The sequence below is a fragment of the Chiroxiphia lanceolata genome, chromosome 6 (genome assembly GCF_009829145.1).
Source record: "Chiroxiphia lanceolata isolate bChiLan1 chromosome 6, bChiLan1.pri, whole genome shotgun sequence".
Taxonomy (NCBI): Eukaryota; Metazoa; Chordata; class Aves; order Passeriformes; family Pipridae; genus Chiroxiphia; species Chiroxiphia lanceolata.
Window position 1 is genome coordinate 63,247,711 of NC_045642.1, and position 19,682 is coordinate 63,267,392.

The window sequence follows — 19,682 nt, forward strand, 5'->3', positions numbered from 1 at the left end:
TTGTACTGTGGCTAAGTTATTTCTGTACAGTCGCCTGAGGAGAGAAAAGGCACTTTCCAACAGTGCTGTTCCCAGAATTCTGAGTTCCAGTTGGGGAAACAGCTTGCTTTCCTGGCAATCTCCATATTGTGGGGTGAAGCTATTTGTAACTTAAGGACTGGAAGATATAGAAGCTTTTTAGATTTTTAATTGTACAAAAACATGCCAAAAGAGCCCCCTTTTTTAACGAGCTGGGGAGCGCTCTTACTAAAGAAACGTGAAATATGAATATACCATTTATGCATAAAACAAGCCAACTGTAGCTTTGCTTTGAAGCATTACAGGTATATCTCAGGCTTGGGGGAACTTTTTCCTCCCTGGATTGTTATACAGGAACTGTTCTCATTGTCTCCTCCCTCTGCCCCAGATGCGAGGCCGAGAAGCTCCGAGAAGAAAACGCCGTTCTGAAAAACGAGGTGACTCTGTTAAACGAGGAAGGAAGTGCTTCCAGCCTGAAGCTGAGGGAGCTAAACGGATCCAGGGAAGAGATGAGGTGAGAATTCCGTGGGGCACGTACCCAGTGATGCCTTCAGGCTGTTGCTGCAGTGCAGTGGGTTTGTCCCTTCTCTCCGAGCTCCTTCGCGTGTGACATATTCTACAAATCTGAAATGGGCTCATGTCATGGTGCTGTTGGAAATCTCCAGCAGGTTGACAGGCTATTCCTCATCCTTTTCCCTGCCCAGTCCTAGAAGCCAGGCTTAGCTGTAGGCATTGAGATGACCCAGTAACACACACAAGCACAGGACCTACTGAGGAGCTGACCTGATGCAATTATTTGTGCTTCAGCAAAGGCAGGGTGGCAGATTATTCCAGTCATTTGGTCTCTGATAAGTACAGAACCATCCATGATCCTGGGATTATTCTTCTCTTCTAGAAAAGACCTCCATGGGGCACCTTGAGGGTTGAATTCTTGCCAAACTCATGTAAAGCAGTGATGCTGAGCCAATAAATAAATATCCAGAATTACTGTTTTTGACGATGCTAAGAAACAGCCCATTCTTAAAATCATGGAATCATTAAGGCTGGAAAAGACCTCCAAGATCATCAAGTCCAACCATTGACCCAGTACTGCCAGATCCACCACTAAACCTTGTCCCCAAGTGCCACATCCACACGTTTTTTTGGACACTTCCAGGAATGGGAACTCCACCACTTCCCTGGGCAACCTGTGCCAGGGCTTGACAGCCCCTTCAGCAAAGGAATTTTTCCTGGTGTCCAACTCTGACACAACTTGAGGCTGTGTCCTCTTATCCTATCTTAATTAATATATTAATAAGCGATTTTAATGTTAATGAGCTTTTGTTTTTCCTTAGGCAAAAGATAGAGGCTGTGAGGAAGGAGAAAGTGGCTGTACAGAAGATGGTTGAGAACCTGAAAAAGCAGGTGTGTGGTCAAAGCCCAGAACCTTCTCTCTAGAAACCATCACTGTATAAAAACTGTTCCTTGGATGGTCACAAAGGCGGCGGAAAATGACCATTTTATAAATTTAAACTTTGATAACTGTTCTTATTACCTCCTTGGGATTGATTTGAGGCTTGTTTGACCTGCTGAGAAGACAACAGCTGTAATTATCCAGCTCACAGAGGCTTGAGAGCCCTTTCCAAAGTCAACTTGGAAAGTTTATTTCATAGAAATGTAAAGTTTAAGTCTTTCTTTTGTAGTCTTAGTGGGTAATGCTTTGCAGTAGCCAATAGGAAATAGAGCTGATGTGACTCAGCCTCTGCTTATTTCCCAGCTGGCTGGTTCTAGGAATGCTGCCAGCTGTTATCCATGTGATTGCTACTTTTATTTTAAGGGTGGTTTGTTATGCTGGCCAAAGTAGAAGGTTTAAGTAGCTTTTACATTCATGTATTGCTGAGTAAAATTCTTCTTAGAACAACCTACTAGGATAACCTTCAAAATCCACATCAGCGTGGCAAAGGGAAGGAGGGACAGTGCTGTGCTGGGTGACTGATATAACTGGTCTAATTAAGGCCAATTAACTGGTCAGAGTCACTGTTGGAGTGACACTTGTCAGATCTTTAATCCCCTTAATAGAAAGAAAATATTAAAAACCTCGTTCCCAGTGGAAAATCAGTCACAGCTGACACTGCTGTCCCCACTCAGGTGGCAGATCTGAAGACCAGGAACCAACAGCTGGACTCTGAAAATACGGAACTGAGCCAGAGGAACTCCAAAAATCAGGCAGATGTGCAGGATCTCAATCAACAGCTGGCAAGGGTGCTCGAGCAAAGGGAGAGGGAAGAGGGAAAATGTACCCTGGAAGAATGGGAAAAGGAGAGACTGGTACTGAAACAGGAACTGGAAAACTCCAAAAGAAAGGTACAGGATTATACCGGGACAATTGGACTTCCGGGTGCTATGGAATGGGCATCCCTGTCTTGGGATGTGTGTGGGGTTTCAGAACTGAGATTTGCTAAGTTCTGGCTTAAACATTCCTGCATGGAGCAGGAAGTAAAGCCTGGCAGCAGCCAAAAGCCTGGAGGTAAAAGTGTGCGGGTTGGCCTTGAAAATGATGCCAGATAATTCCCTGCACTTCCCAGCATGGCTGTTGTGTTCATCCAGTGCCATCCCAGCTCTAACCACTCTCACTGGCTGCAGCATCCTCTGCTTAACCTTTGGTACCCTGTGAGTCTCCTGAGTTGAAATCTGAGCCCTTTGCTTTTTGCAGTCCTCAAATCTGGTGTCATCCCTGGAGGTGGAGGTGTCAAAGATGAAGGTTCAAGCTCATCTAATGGAGCAGGAGAACCACATCCTCAAGCAGGAGCTGGAGAAGACAAAACAGGTATGGTATCCTATTGCCTGGAGAAGCTGTGGCTGCCCCATCCCTGGAAGTGCTGGACAGGCTGGACAGGTTGGAGCAACCTGGGCTAGTGGAAGGTGTCCCTGCCCATGGCAGGGGGTGGAATGAAATGGTCTTTAAGATCCTTCCCAACCCAAACCATTTTGTGATTCCATTTGAGTGCTATCAGATAATTCTCACCATCCTTTATTGTATTCTGGGTTGAGAAAAGTTAATTTCTTTAAAGAAAGGTCATAAAAGTAAGGGAATGTAACCACTCTTGAAACAGTCTCTGGGTACAATGCAAAATTGTTCAAATGAGATTGGGCTCACTTAGACTTTGCCAAAAGTCTTTTGGCAGTTGTGGATCTACAGGGAGAAGCTTTGGTAAGCACAGAGATTTAAAGCTCTAATCAAGGAATAGACAGGGCAAATGGGATCCACAGGAGAACATTTCTCTGTGTAATTGGTGATACCCATACAGCTCCATTTAAGGGCTGAGCTCTTCCAGCATGTCCTCTCAGAGAGAATTCCTATTGCTAAATCCATCTGGAGATATGGGTGGAGATAATTTCCTGGAGGGCTCAGTTATCTCCTGTATAAGCACAGTTCAACTGGCTGTAAATATATGCTAATAAACACAGATAATGAAGGCTACAAATGAAATGAGTCACCTCCCTGATCAGGGCTCCACAAAGTCATTTTCTGTGCAAACCACTCATTTGAGACACCCAGTGCTCGGGGTTGATAATGGTCTTAAAAAGCAAAAGCAGCTGAGGCCTGTTCAGTAATGAGTGAATTGTGGCTGGATGTAATTACAGGCAGGAGATGGAGTGAGGAGAGGCAGGAGAGCCTGGGAGAAGGCAGAGTGCTCGGCTGGGAAAAGGATCAGAAGTCAGCAGTACAGTGGTTTTCCCTCCATGTATTTTCACACATGTCAGTTTAGATTAAATATTAGGGAGAAATTCCTCCCTGTGAGGGTGGGGAGGCCCTGGCACAGGTTGCCCAGAGAAGCTGTGGCTGCCCCTGGATCCCTGGAAGTGTCCAAGGCCAGGTTGGACGGGGCTTGGAGCAACCTGACCTAGTTGAGGATGAACCTTTAAAGATCCCTTCCAACCCAAACCATTCCATGATCCCACGACTTGCTTGCCAACTTCTGCAACAGCACAGAAACGCAACTGTGAGGGGTTTGCTTTCCACAGCTGCCCAGATGCCCTGATCTCTCTGACCTCCAAAATGAAGTTTCGAGCTTAATTACGAAAAATGAAAAGCTGCAGAAGGAGAAAGAAGCCCTGAGCGAGGAACTGAACAGATGTATTGATAAGGTAAGAAAGAACTCCAAACCCACACCACTTAAAATTCTTATGTCGTTATCTGTGTCACCATAACCTGTAAAACTACTTTGGATCTTTTGTTTTTCCTTACCCTCAAACCAGATAAAGGCTGAATTGCCACTGCCTGATTTTTTTTTTTTTTTTTCCTAGCTGGTCTGAGAGAGGAAATCTTAAATTCTGGAGCTTTACTGTAATTTGATTATGTAGAAAATTCCAAACGTTGCAATGAAGAGAGGCCTGGGTATAAATACTGCAGCAGGACAAGGAAGACAGTGTTCTTGGACTTTTATTGCAGCTTTAACATACTGTAACTCTGAACTTGGGCAGAGTAGCTCATGTGCACACTATAAATAATGATCCCGTTGTGTGGAAATTCAGGCTGGGAGCTGAGAGGGGTTTTTTTCTGCTTTCTTTGTGTGGCTGTAGCTCCCTCTGGGTTAACCCTCAAAGTCAAACTGAGTTAGAGAAAATCCTGAGTGAGGCTTCCCCGTGTAATCTCATTGCAGGTAGCTCAAGTCAGCTGCTTGGAGAGTGCAATTAGCAGCTTGAAGCAGGAGCAGAAATCCTGGGAACAGCAGAGTCAGGCACTGAAAGCACAGCTCACCATCTCACAAGAAAAGGTAGAAAATAGTGATTTGTTTGTTTGTTTATTTGTTATAACCCTAGATAAAAAGCATTTTGATCATCTTTCATAGTGCTTTCTTTCACTAAAACCCCCTTCTGCTGTGTGCAAAGATGTGGTGCAGCTGAGAGTGGCTGCCTTGATGGGCTTTCAGAGTGATGTTCTTAAGACAAGAGGAAACTTCTAAATGGAACAAGGGACTTTTTTCTCCCCCCCAAAAAAGTGATGCTTTTTTGCATCCACAGCCAAGTTACTTTTGCCAATTCACTCTGCCTGGTTGTTCCTAAAATACTGCAGAAACTTTGCTCCTGCTCTCCTGGTGCAGGAGGAGGGGTGTGAGCATCTGGCTGCTTGGCTGAGCACTCTCCTTGGCCATGGGCTGCCAGGAGGAATAAATAATTCAAGGGAAATCTTCTCTTCCAGCACATCCCAGCAAATGTTCAGGGCTGGAAGGTGTCTCTGTTAAATGCAGCCTTTTGTCTGTATTCAAAGTGGATGGCTGCTAACTTGGACCAGGAAGTTGGAAAATCATTTGGAATTATAGAGTTGTAAGGTTGGAAAAGCCCTCTAAGATCAAGTCCAACCGTTCCCCAGCACTACCAAGGCCACCACTGACCCACATCCCCAAGTGCCACATCCACATGGCTTTTAAATCCCTTCAGGGATGGGGACTCCAGCACTGCCCTGGGCAGCTGTGCCAGGGCTGGACAACCCCTTTCCATGAAGAAATTTTCCCTAATATCCACTCTAAACCTCCCCTGGTGCAACTTGAGGCCATTTTCCTCTTGTCCACTTGTTTCCTGGGAACAGAGCCTGACCCCCACCTGACTCCACCCTCCTGTCAGGGAGCTGGAGAGAGAAACTCAATTTACCGTTTCCAGAGGGGGTTGTCAGCGTTGTACCTTCACTCCTTCCATCAGAGATCCTAAACACATGTGGCACCTGGTCCACACACGGGAAATCTTGGTCCAGCAAAGCTGATTCCTGCTTGTTACAGGTTCAGAGCCTTGATGAAACACTGCAGAGCACCAACCTCCAAGTGTCCCGACTGAAATCCGACTTACGGGTGACGCAGCAGGAGAAGGAAACTCTGAAACAAGAGGTGCTGTCACTGCACAAGCAACTGCAGAGCAGCAGTGAAAAGGTAAAGGGCTTCAGGGGCCTCAAAAGATAGCTTTAATTGTTGTATATTGTATATAATGTGCAGATTTTAAACTGACTTTTTAGAAAACTTATTATTTTAAGCATCGAATGTAAAGGTCAATCCATCTGAGTTTTCATCCTTCCCTGTAAGAAACCTTTTGCCAAAAACAAAAACCCAATTCTGTGGGTAATGCACGAATTTGCACCTATCAACTATAAAAATTAACAAACTAATCCACTGAGGATCTAATTTCCAGTCCAACTTAGTTTTGAAAGGTAGAGAATTATGCCAGCCTCTCTGAACTAATGGGGATTTGTAACTGGAGGAGGTTGTAGACAGCAGTCTCGGGATTGGTATTATGGGTTCAGTTAGTAATTTGGCTTGTTTGCCCTGTAATTAAGGAATATTTAATGTCCACATGGAAAAGAGGCTGTTTCAGAATGGTACAACAGGAACTAAATTACAGCTATTACTGACTAATATATAATACTGAGTCCTGTTTTGCTCTAAACAGAGCACAAATTGCCCTTTTTTTTTTTTTTTTTGTGGTGTTGAACTCTGTGCACTTGTTCTGCACTCAGTTATTATCCATGATTTTAGTGGAGGGAAGCACTTGGGCTTTGCACGTTGGGTTTCTTAGGAGAGAAAACAGTGTGTAGGCTGGGAGGAAAACGGGAATCCTGCGACTTTAGAGTCTGCAGGTACCAAAAGTCCACGTAAAACCCACCTGAATAGAGGAAATATCTGCTTCTTTGTTTAAGGCCTAACCCTGCAATTCTGTCTGTCTTAAGAATCGGGTTCTGGAAGGGGCTGTGCCTTCCCCAGGGCTGCAGGACCAGCAGGGGCCAATGCACTGGGATGGAGTGGAGCAGCCGACGGATCGGGAGCAGAGCCTGCTCAGGCAGGAGAATGAGAGGCTGCAGAGGGAAGTGCAGAGCACTAAAACAGACCTGGCTCACTCCAGGGAGAAGGTAACCGGGGCGAGGGGACAGATCACAGGAGGGCTGGGGCTGGGAGGAAGCTCTGGAGATCATCCAGACCAACCCCCTGTTCGAGCAACCCAGGGCAGGTTGCACAGGATCACATCCAGGCAGGTTTTGAATATCTCCAGAGGTGGAGACTCCACAGCACTCTTTGGATATTTCTCTTCTTTAAAAGAAAATCCCGTTAATTCTTCTCCCGTTAATTTTCTGGTCCAACTTCCAGTTAACACCCTTTCATTTTTTTCTTTAAAAAAAAAGATTCTTAATATTCCCAGCATTCTTCTTGTGTGATTTCTTGGCTCGCAGCAATAGGCAGATTAGGAGGAGGAGGAAGGGAGGGAAGGAAAGGGAAAGGGGAGGACAAGATGCTCAAAGCTAAAATGTCAGAAGTACCCCAGATTTGCCCAGAGAAACTGTGGCTGCCCCTGGATCCCTGGAAGTGTCCAAGGCCAGGTTGGAGCAACCTGGGCTAGTGAGAGGTGTCCCTGCCCATGGCAGAGGATTGGAATGAGATGGGCTTTAAGGTCCCTTCCAACCCAACCATTCTGGGACTCTGTGAATCCAAAATCAATTGCTGCTCAGTACTGTAGGTGAAGTAGGTGCAAATAGATTTTTTTTTTTTTTTTTTTTTTTTTTTTTGGATCACCTGGAACATCTTTCCACATTTGCTCTTCTCTTTAGATCCGACAGCTGGAATCTACAATCCTTTCCCTAAAGCACCAAAAGCATCAAAGCCAGTCAGGCATCGTCAAAGCCATAGAGCAGGAGAAACTGAGCCTGAAGAGAGAGTGTGAGCAGCTGCAGAAGGAGTTGTCATCTGCAAACAGGAAGGTTAGTTTTGGGTGGTGAAGTGAGAAGCTGGAACTTCGTTCTTTTCCTCCCAGTTTTGTGCTTTTTTGTCTCTTAAAAAAAAACAACAAACAACCCCGTCCCAAGGAGCTGACTGTGCCCTGTGCATCTGCAGGGTGACATTCACTTGTGGAAAAGTGTCCAAACAGTCCTGTTTTTTTAGTCTTGAGTTGTCTTTAATGGTTCATGACTTGAGTATTGGGGAGAAAAAAGTAAAAAAGCCAGATGAAATAACCAACTGCTATTTCTCTAAGGAAACTTCTCTTGTCTCTGATAGATCAGTCAGATGAATTCTCTGGAACGTGAACTGGAAACCAGCTCAGAAAATGAAGGGCTAAGGAAAAAACAAGTCAAGCTGGATGATCAGTTAATGGAGGTACTTCTCAATCAGTGTTGACTGTGGGGCTTTATCCCTGTCTCACTCTGCCTGTGGATTTATTTTAAAACAACTTCTAGATGAGTAGGAACAGAGAAAACAGATTGAAACTGGAAGAACTAATCTCTCCTAATATTTAACTTCATCTTTCACGACCAAGATTTGAGTGTGACAAATGTTGTGGCTTATCATAATTCACATAAGGCTTCAGATGTAAAAGCAAATAGCAAAGAAACTTGTTTCTGTGCTTTTGAGGCCAGGCAAACACTTCCCTCTTCCTTCCTAAAATGTGTCACCTCAAATTTCCTGACTAATGTTTGTGTGATGCTGCTCTTAATGTAGAAACCCATTCTTATTTACTGTGGGAGTGATTTGCTGAATTTAAGCCTTGTTATGTTATCGTGATAAATCAGCAATTTATACATTTTACTGTTGTTTCCACTCATGCCTTGAAATTTTCAGTTGAGATTCTTCCAAAGGCTGCAAATTATGGTGGATATTAAAACTGTATAACTCTGAGGAGTCCTTGGAATGGGCAGAGCTTAACTGTGTTTAGTGTGAACCTTAAGGTCAGCCCAGACCTCTGAGTTGTCTCTCAGTTGATGTCCTGGCTTTGAGTTTATAACATAACATATTAAAAAAAAAAAAAGAAAACCACAATTTTGGCTTTTGCTATAAATCAGAGCATCTTACAGATGAGGCTTTTACAACACTTTATTAAAAAGACTTCATGTTTTTCATCAAGGCAGCAAATAGGAAACATTATGCTGAATATACGATGTAATTGGTTATAAAACTGTGAAAACTTGATTAGTAAGTACGAGATTTTGACAAGTTAATGAAAAGACTGTTTATATTCCCTGTGCTTTTCTTTATATAGTCTTAATTAAGCTTTGGGAAAACGCCAAGCACAGTTAAACCCCCTTCAGTGTAAGCACCAAGCAGGGAATTGCGTTTTCTGCTAAAATGTGTATTTCAAACACGTGGGATTTTGTTCCTCCTCTTAATGTTTTCCAGGCAGGTGTGTGTATAACATTTTGTGCCTTCTAACTCTCTCTTTTGTGCCTGTTCTCCTTTTGTTCATGGCTAACCTGGCTAGAGCTCAGTGGTTGGAAGTAGCAGAGAAGGGTGCAGTTCTCTTTCTGAAATAGTGTGCGAAGGTAGAGCAACGATTTTTGATGTACCGCCATAGCATGGGGAAAACATTTCTTTTTTTCTTTTTTTTTTCTTTTTTTTTTTTTAATGGGTTTTTCCTTTTATCCCATGCATCTTTTTAAGTAAAGGAGCCACTATTCATTTATTTCAATGTCAGTTTTTCACTTGGACTGTCGTGCAGTGCGATTCTGTGCCCCGAGGAGCTGAAAATTCCTGAGGCGCCGCCTGAAAAATGGGGAGAAATAACCCAACTGAAGTAAAAAAATAGTTAAATTTGAAAGTGAAAAAATGAAAAGTGGCTGCCTACTAACCCGTTGACTGTGAGGTTTGAAGGTGTTTGCATCCTTACCTCTGGTACTTGCATGCTTTTCCACCAGACTGTCCAATGTATCCCTAAATTAACTGCTCTGTGGTCCCACTTGGCATCATCCCAATAGTTTATAGCAAGTTCATTATTGCTCCTTTTTTTTTTTTCCCCCCACAGATAAACACAGCAGGACTATATTGTTTTCATTATTGTTTCACTGGTATTTGGTTTTTAAGATGCTGTTAACACTGATTGACTGTTTCTTCATTAGATACTCGTGTGCTTCACAGCAGGACAGGAACCCCTAAAGAAATTCCATAAAAAGCTCGTTATTTTCACTGTTTATATTGTCAGGATAAGAACAGCTCCTTTCCAGACAAGTTGATTCAAGAGAACCACTCCCCCCAGATAACTTAAAATAATACAAATAGTTTTATTTTGAAGTACCTATAAACCTATTTTCTGTTTGCCTGGGCCAGCAGAGATCTAGAGATGGTAACAGAAGAGCTGCACCATTTTAAAATACAGTTATAGATTAAGTCAGTCACTGAAATATGACTCCAAATTGAGGCTTAATTTTGCCATGAGTGAAAGGAAATTAAAACCACTGGTGAAGGGGAAATTACAACTACTAAGATAATCTTATACACCTTTTCCTAAGGGAACAGAGTAAAGGTTTTGGGACAACAAGTGAGGATTTATCAACTGGGGAAGAAATTATTGATGTTATACAAATTCAAGCTGAAACATCAGGTATTTTTACTGTGCAGGTCTGGAATTCTTTAGTATTTTAAACTCTTACAGCTTTGAGTTACATACCTGGATTTTACTCTAGTCTAAAAAAAAAAAATCTAAATTATTTCTTGTGGAAAATTATGATTATTTCCTCAGCTCTCAATATTTCTACAGTTAGTAGTGAACATAAGGAAAGATCCACAGGGGCTTAAATATTGAATTTTGAATGTAATGGAGCAGCTGGCATCAAATTGCTGAAGCCATCATAGATGGCACTGAAAATTTGTTGTGCTTGGAGAATATTCTCTCCCCATCCTAAATTTAAGACTAGAAATAACCAGCATGACTTCAGTGCTTTTATTTGTGAACAGGTGCTATTTTTAGAAGAGCTGCTGAGGTGGAGGTTAAAATAAAAATTGAAAATTAAGAAGGACTAAGTTAAAGCTCACCTAAACTGAACCTTGACGGGTTTCACCAGAAATTCGGTGGATTTGTTTATCGTTCAGGTCGGAAATGTTGGATCAAAGCTCAAATTCCCTTAGAACTGCATGTAGCTGCATCTTTTTTTCCCTTGGAAAAAGTTGTCTGTGGAGCTTCTCTTGCCGAGTTCAGGCTCGTTTCTGTTGCACACAAGAAATCTGAGAAGCAGCCTGATGTCTGGAGCGTCGCCGGAAGGTCCGGCCGTGCCCATGGGTGATTTGGTTTTTTTTATTTCCCCTCCTCCTCTCCAGATGCTCCACTCCAGCTCCAGCGGGATGCGTAGCCAGAGCCCGCATTCCTGGGAGCTCCAGCAGCAAGGCTGTGCCGTGGTGCCCAAGGAACAGTTCCTGCAGCTCCAACACCAGCTACTCCAGGCAGAGAGGAGGAGTCAACGTCTCCAGGAAGAGCTCGAGAGTCGACCCTCGGACACGAACATGCAGCAGGTAAAGCAAAAAGCTCCCGTTGATCCAGGGGGTTCAACTTTTAAAGGATAACCCACTTGTCTTGGGGTTTTTTTGATTGGTTTTTTTCCCCCCCCCCCCCCAGTTCTGATGAGATCCCTTCTCCGTTTATGCCAGTTCAAAAGGGAAAATGAGAACTCATTCCATCAGAAGTCTGTACAAAGGGAGGTTGTTCGGCATCTTTAGCCTGAGCCATAGCTTAGTTCTGAAGTGCTCCTCATCTTTTTTGGAACCCAGACCACTCCCATCCACACTCAACTGGCTTTTCTCCTTCTGATCCTTTCTGTGTTCTGTAGGGTTTTTTTGGTTTTTTTTAATGTCCATGTCTGGAACTATTATTTTTAGCAATACACCACACCAGATCCATCCCATAAAATCCCAGTTTGGGCTGGTTTTGTCACCTGGAATTCTGTCAGTTGTAACAGAGCAGAATACAAACAAATGAGTCCTTTTTTTATAAGGTCAAATCTTCATGATTTGGCCATGAAACAAGACATTTGTTTGGAGAACGTCGTTAATGTTACAGAGAAACTTCCATGTTGGCATTTCTGTGGAAAACCAATTCCAAGGAACATTAATTACATCCACTGCCCACACTGGGCAGAGTCACATTTAGTGGTGTTTTGATTCTTTTTAGCTTGTAAAACTATTATAGTTTTTATTGTTGAATTATTTATTGTAATTGAACTATAGGCAACAGATAGAAAAGTTTGCATCTCCCATATAAAAATTAAGCTTTGGACTGAGCTTGCCAAATGATCCTTTTTTTTTTTTAAAGAGTTAATGAATCTCTAAATCTCTAAAGCTTTGGCTCAGGCCATAGGTCTTTAAATAATATTATAACTTCATCTTAAAATAACATTGCAACTTTATCTCATTGGAAAAGATAAAACTCTAAATAACTCAGATAAAATACTAAATATTTGTATTAGATTGGATGTATTTAGATTATTGGATGTATTTAGATTAGATATTTGTCTAGATTAGATTTATATTTAGATTAGATAAATAGATTAATTGGATAAAATACTATTAACTATTTATTAATGTTAGAAAAAAAACCAGCAACCTCTTACATTTTAAACTCAGGTTGTTGTTGCAGCTTAAAAAATAATAATAAGACCAAGAGTTTGAAGCTCAAAAATCTCTGAACATGGTAAATAGGGTATTCCTGGAAAAAAAAAGGTATTTTGGAGATGATATATGCAGTAAACAGTTCTCAAAGTTTCCAAAATGTGGAGTAAAAGTTCTTTTTAAAGGAAGGCATAAAATCAAAATGTCCCTTCAATAAAAGAACATAAAAAGAAATAATATAGGGATAAATAGGAATAAATTGACTGTAATCTTATGTCCTTTTCAGAGGGGCTGATGGACTTGGTCCCATCCCATGGAGGGTGTAATGTGCAGTTTAATTTAGAAATCAATCAAAGCCATATTGCAGCAGTGGCAGCTGCAGATGAATGTGCTGGTGTTGCATTAGGAGTGATGACTTTGTGATTTTTGCTTTTGCAGAAACAATCTGCAAACCAGTCACATCCTGGAACTTGGAGTTCCAGAGAGAAATCCACTTCTGCATTTCCTGGAAAAGCTTTAATTCTGGAAAGCTCCATGAATTTAAAAATACTCGCAGAGAGGCTTTGCAAATATTTGCTGTCAATGCACTAATACACTTAATTCTTCAATTTTTTTCTTATAGTAAATGGCTATTCTGGTTCCTAACATTTCCTACAGGTTGTTTTTTTTTCCATGGGCTTTGCTAGAAAAGTTTCTAAATTACCATTAAAAACATGCATTCTACAGTTATAAACAAGGCCAAAAAATCGTTTTTGTTTGTCTGAATTTCGCCATTTCTGTGAGCACCTCCTGCTTTAATTCTCACTGTTGACTTTTCTTCTCCATCCCTATTCCCAGCTTCACATTCAGTTGAGTTTATGTCCATTTTAATGTCCCCTTTAGCACCTTGAAAAACCTTTATTTTAGCACCTTGATTGCATCCTAATCCCTCTCCACCATCTTTCCACCAGCGAGTACAAGGTCAGGTTATCTCCCTGCTTTCTGTGTAAAATTTTTTGCTGCTGCTTTGCATTTTGCAGCCTTCTTAGATCCTGAGGTGTCCAAAGTTATCCTCACCCACACCTTTTTTTTTTTTTCTTTTTTTTAATGGAATTATTTTGTGTTTATCCTGCTCTGCAGTTTTCATTGCTTTTTGATTGCTGTGGTCTGTGTTCTCGTTCATTTTACGGTCACTCTTGAGCTATTTCCCCCCCAAAGGCTGCTGTCATATGTTGAAATTTCACTAAATTAAATTAAATTATAACTCCTGAGCTGTTTTGACTGTGTCGACCTCTCTGGACTCTTCTGAATTCCCAGTGACTGTTCCTGCTGTGTCTGGTGCTGTGTTTGTTTTTTTTTTTTTACCTCACATTCCTTGCTCAAAAACTACATTTGGGAGCCTGTTAATATTTCCCCAAGTTCTCTTAGAACCAACCAGTATTTTTGTTCAGGGTACTTAGAGCTGCTCAACTTCCCCTTTTTCAGGTCTTTATTTCAAATTTCACAGAATCACAGTTGGAAGGGACCCACAAGGCCCCTGAGCAGCTGCTTGTTCACTCTGAGGGCAAGACTTAAAATTAGATTTAAAATAGAACTGTAAGGTTTTTAAAGGTCAGTTGGGCTACATTCTTTTTCACAAATGCTGTTTGGCCACCTGTGAGATTTTTTCAATATATACACACTCATATAATGTATGAGGAGATGAGATTTTATTTTTTCATATACATATATATATATGTATGATATAGATTTTTATATATTATATAGATTTTGTACATAAGAAATGTATTATATTGTTTTTATAGATATAAAACTTTTTATAAGTAATTTATAGATATAAAATGTATTTTGGTTTATGTCTATAAAATATAGTATATATTTTATATCTATAAAATGCAGTATATATTTTTATATAAAGTGTATGAGATATATAAGGTATGATATATGTATATAAGCTATCATATATATATAAGGTATGAGATCTATATCTAAAGAAGGGTATATTATATGTATCTAAAGTAGGGGATATTAGATATGCATCTAAAATGTAGGGGATATTTCAGATATGCATCTCAAATGTAGGGGGTATTTCAGATATGCATCTCAAATGTAGGGGGTATTTCAGATATGCATCTCAAATGTAGGGGGTATTTCAGATATGCATCTAAAATGTAGGGGATATTTCAGATATGCATCTCAAATGTAGGGGGTATTTCAGATATGCATCTAAAATGTAGGGGATATTTCAGATATGCATCTAAAATGTAGGGGGTATTTCAGATATGCATCTAAAATGTAGGGGGTATTTCAGATATGCATCTAAAATGTAGGGGGTATTTCAGATATGCATCTAAAATGTAGGGGGTATTTCAGATATGCATCTCAAATGTAGGGGGTATTTCAGATATGCATCTCAAATGTAGGGGGTATTTCAGATATGCATCTCAAATGTAGGGGGTATTTCAGATATGCATCTCAAATGTAGGGGGTATTTCAGATATGCATCTCAAATGTAGGGGGTATTTCAGATATGCATCTCAAATGTAGGGGGTATTTCAGATATGCATCCAAAATGTAGGGGGTATTATATAGAGATTATATATGAGATTATACATATATATGGTGGCAAATAATTTCCTGTGAGAAACTTTGCTTTGCTCGTTGCAATTAATCACTGCCACCGACCTTTTGAAAAACCCCGGATGAGCCATTTCAAGAGCCCCTAAACCTAGAAAATGCCCCCTGATCCTCCCAGCTGGGTCTGTGTGGGGCTAACACTCATATTTAAAGCAATAAATATCAAGTATTCTGATATATTCTGCATGTTCCCTCTCTGTTTGTGCGTTTTTGTTCGTCCTGCGTTGCTTGTGTGATTTTTTGTTTGGTTTTTTTTTTTTTGCTTGAAATATACTTATTTATTGTGCAGAAAACAAAAAAAAAAATGTGGATATCAGGGTGAAGTATCCCCCTTCCCTTCTTTCTCTAGGCCTTGCTACCGGAGCAGCGAGCAGTGCATGCAGATTCCTACCGGAGGATCGGGCACCTCTGACAGCTTGGGCTGCTTTATGATCCCTTTCCATGATAAACAAACACACACACACAAAAAAAAAAAACAAAAAACAAAAAACATGAACTGGCATAAGCTGAGAAGCTTGAGGATCAAATTATTCTGTGCTTTTTTTTTTTTTTTCTTTTCCTCTTAAAAAAAAAAAAAAGCTATATTTTAAAAAAAAAAAAGTCTCCGCGGTGTTATTTTTATTTTTCCCTCCTATTTATTTGTCTAGAAGCTATTCTGTGAAAGCTCAGAAGAACAACTTTTTTTTTTTTTTAATTTGTCACACAAATGCTTTTTATTTATGTTATTTAAAATGTGCAGCGTGTTCAGCGAGGAAAGAGCCTATTTTTCCCAAATGCTACTAATTTTATATGAGATTTGAAGAAAATCTGGGGGTATTTATACTGCATTTTTGTATAAGATGTATAAACTTTTTAACAGGGAAAGATGACCTTTTTTTTTTTTTTTTTCCGGATGTAAATGAAAAATAAAATTTTTTTTAAACACGACATCTCTTGTCTTCTTGCATCAATAATTTCAACTTCATGAAGAAGAATTATCACATTTTAGATTAAATGTTTGTCTTTGAGGGTTGTCATACCAGGATTTCTGGGGGAGATTTGTAGTGGGAATGTTTTTAAGCACAGATACTCAGCTTTTCTTTAGCAGATGTACCTATAAATTTTAAGTAAAGAATTTCCATAGTGCATGGACATATTCTGTGTGGCCTTAAGGTAAAAGGGCAGTGCCAAAAAAGGTAAAACTATTAACACACTCGTTTCTTGGATGACATTCCTTAGTGGTCTTTATTTTGTCTCAAATTGCTTGATTAAATTAGAATTTTAATGCTTTTATTAGGTCAGCAAAACACCTCTTTGAGGTCTATGATTTTCTAGTTGATAGCCATGAACTATTTCATGGTTGACAAGGTCTTCTTGCTCCTGTTTTTAATGGTCTTAAAGCTCTACTGCTTGAGCTGGGGTTTTTTTTTCCCCCATTAAACACGGAATAATATAAAGTGAGAACATTCTCAAATCCACTTCGAGCCAAAAAATAGGGATCCACAGGTATTGAGACCACTATAATTCTTCATTTCCACGTAGCTACTCACTCAAGGCTCCTGCAACCATTAAGAAGTGGGATAATGAGCCAGGATTGTGAATTCCAATCAAATTACAAAGGATAACTCATGATAACTTGGCTAGAAAATCCTTGAAGGTCCTGCTTATTTTTTTAATCTAGAAAAATATCCACTCCAGCCCCACTGTGAAACTGTTTTCTGTATGATTCTAATGTAACTTTTTTCACAAAAATGAATTATCGTAGAAGCCCATACACAGATTTAAAGAGTTTTGGGTGTCACAGGAAATCAGATGTTTAGGGGACTTCAATCAACCCCCCAAGGGGATCTTCTTATGATGGTTTAGATGAGGAATTACCCACCTGAAACATTCCTCCCTCGGTTTTTCATTTGTCTTCCCCCCCATGATGATTTTGGGTTTGAAGGCATTTGGTTTTGGGGAGGTTGGTGCTTTCCTAGAATTTGAGTAAAAAAACCCAGCATTAAAATAAAGACTCCATGTCTAAAGTTCCCAAATACAAGAAAGCTTGTTTGTAATTCCTGCTGTTTCTCATTTACTTGGGAAAACCTCACTCAAATGTTGGTGTAACTCTCATGGCACAGCTACTGTGCTTTTAATTAGACTGTCACCTGACTGAAGAAAAAGAGGAAAACCTGTTTAGGGCTAATGTGTGGAAACATTATTTATCAACATTTAATTGAAAAAGACATAAAAAATCAAGTTTGGTATAGGAGCATCCTACTTTTTTAGCATATTACTCAATTTCAAGGAGTCTTTGGAGTGGGAGAGTTACACTTTCAGACATGCCCTTATGACTTTAACATTAATTATTTCCTGAAACTATTAAGATTTTACTTGGCATTTTGTTTCCCACATTCAACAGAACTTTGGCAGCACTGAACAGCAAGAAAAGTAAATTATCCAGATCTGCCTCTGATGGTTAAGACTGAATTTTGTATCAGTTTTTCTTAGATCTGGTAGTTCCAAGTGTAACTTTGACTTGGAAAACAAGTGCGATGCTGCAAATGTCCTTGAAGTGTTGCCATAACACTTTTCTTCCATGAAGGATTTATTCATTTTTTTTTATTTATTAATTTTGACTCCAAAACACTCAGAAGTGTGGAGTGCCAGGTATTTTCTTATATATAAACTGGGGAAAAAGAAAAATAGTCTGGTGACTGTGAACTGATTTTTAACTGATTGTCACATAAATGTTGCTTTGCAGGGGGGTCATGAGCAGCTTCTAAAAATGATGGAAGAGCGTATGATGGATGTTGAACAGAAACTAAGGCTTGTGAAGAGGCTTCTCCAAGATAAAGTGAATCAGCTGAAAGAACAAGTGAGTATTCCTTGTCTTCCTCAAGTCGTCCCCGTTCCTTCTGGAAACAGCCAAGAGGGCAAAAGCTGCCAAGTCATTGCTTAGAATGAAGTTTAGAGTGATTTTTGTTTTAATGCTTTTGAGCCCAAAAAGTCCTAAAACTCCAAATTAGGAGTTTGGAGTCCGCCACTCAATGATTTCCTAGCTCAGGAAGAAAACACCAAATTCCAGCCAAGGATCCCTAACTGGAAAAGTTTGCTTAGAAAACGAGGAAAAAGAACTTGATGAAGAGTTCAGAGAGGATTATTGTACAATTACTGATTTCTTTGATGCCTCCTGCTCCAAATACACCTTGTTTGGTGTGGGTTTGGGGGGGTTTTGGTTTTTGGAATTGTCTCTGTGGGATCACCGGGCTTCTGGATCCTGTTGCGACCTGGATTTATCTGTGGAGGACAAATGTTATGAAGCACTTGAAGCCCTTTATCATCTCCTTGAATAGCTTTTCCAGTCTCAAAATATTCAGAATATTCAGTCTGAAGACTCCAGGTTTTTAACCAAGATGGTGATAAGATGAACGGGTGGGTTTTTCCTTTGACGTTCGAGTTACAACCAACACGTTCGCCCGCTGGTTTTATTTTAAATTTTAATCTAAATTTAATTTAAAAATTCAAATTTTATTTTAAACGTTAGGGTGGTTTGTTGTGGGTTTTTTTATTTTATTTTATTTTTAGCCTGGTGAGTAACTGTGTCCCATTCCCACCCCAGCTCTCCAAGAACACCAAAGCGGACGCGATGGTCAAGGATCTCTACGTGGAGAACGCGCAGCTCCTCAAGGCTCTGGAGGCGACGGAGCAGCGGCAGAAATCCGCGGAGAGGAAGAACTATCTGCTGGAAGAAAAAATTGCCAACCTCAACAGGATAGTGAGGAACTTGGCATCCCCTTCCTTCGGCTCAGCCTCCGAGGTCAGGTCGTAGTGAAGCCACTCCGGGTGTCCCGGGCCCAAGCACTTTACTGAAATGAAGCTGATGGTTCAGCTTCTCACTGCGTTGCCTTTTCTTTTTTTTTTTTTTTTTTATGGATGAATTTTGGTTAAGGAGGAGAGCACAGAGCTAAATTCCCAAACTGGGCACTGCCAAATGAGAGTTTTGTTTGTTCCCAGATTGTCTTTCTGCTGAGTTTTGCCCAAAAGTAACTTTCGCCACGTAAAAAAACCAAACCCGTGTGTTTTCTAGGTTAACTTATTTTGCTGCCTCGGGTTTCGTGTAAAATCTAAATTCTGAATTTCCTGTACTGGCTCAGTTTGTTGAAGACTGCCCTGTCAGTATTTCTAGGTTTTGGAGCATGAGTTATCATTCCCAGAATCCACGTTGAAGCCAAGGCCTAAAAGCAAATTTACATCACTGAATTCAAAGCTTTAGAATATTTTTGGCTTTCTACAATACTTCATGCTCCAAACCTAGAAATGCTGATAGCTCAGGCTTCAGCTGACCAGTCAGCTGAAATATAAATGTCTGTATAAATGTTGTCAAAGGCAAGACTTTCCTGGGATGGTCTGTGTCCTCCAAACTGATTCTGGTCTTTCTAAAGAAATTATGCATTAGGCTTCTGAGTTATTCTTCACAGCTTTTTCTGTGCAGAGCTCAGAAAAAAAAAGGTTTATTTAAAATATATAACTAGACTGCTGCCTCCAACTAAGTGTAAAGATATTTCATGTGAAGAAATTTCCCAGCTGGCAAATAAAGACTATTTCTATTTTTGGGTTTTTTTAAGCTGCCAGACAACTTATAAATTGTAGAGGCCTTAATTTTTTTGTATGCGGAAGTAAGTTATATTAAACACAGGAAGAGTCACTCAACGGAAGTGAAGATGGGAGTTTTGTTTGTACAATTCTGTAAATTATTATATA

At 40.3% G+C, this 19,682-nt stretch overlaps 2 protein-coding genes across 2 annotated transcripts in view; both read left to right on the forward strand.

The window, feature by feature from the left end:
* Nucleotides 1-18,750, forward strand: part of NIN (ninein) — a 59,431-nt gene extending 40,681 nt beyond the window's left edge. Inside the window, 13 exon segments of the mRNA XM_032692033.1 lie at nt 407-532; nt 1,353-1,422; nt 2,146-2,361; nt 2,711-2,824; nt 4,024-4,146; nt 4,662-4,775; nt 5,775-5,921; nt 6,713-6,892; nt 7,586-7,735; nt 8,031-8,129; nt 11,058-11,249; nt 17,683-17,796; nt 18,541-18,750. Of these exon segments, the coding sequence (XP_032547924.1) occupies nt 407-532; nt 1,353-1,422; nt 2,146-2,361; nt 2,711-2,824; nt 4,024-4,146; nt 4,662-4,775; nt 5,775-5,921; nt 6,713-6,892; nt 7,586-7,735; nt 8,031-8,129; nt 11,058-11,249; nt 17,683-17,796; nt 18,541-18,750 (1,855 nt within the window).
* LOC116788859 (maestro heat-like repeat-containing protein family member 6) overlaps nt 1-19,682 on the forward strand; it is a 946,858-nt gene that overhangs the window by 663,191 nt on the left and 263,985 nt on the right. The window lies entirely within an intron of this gene.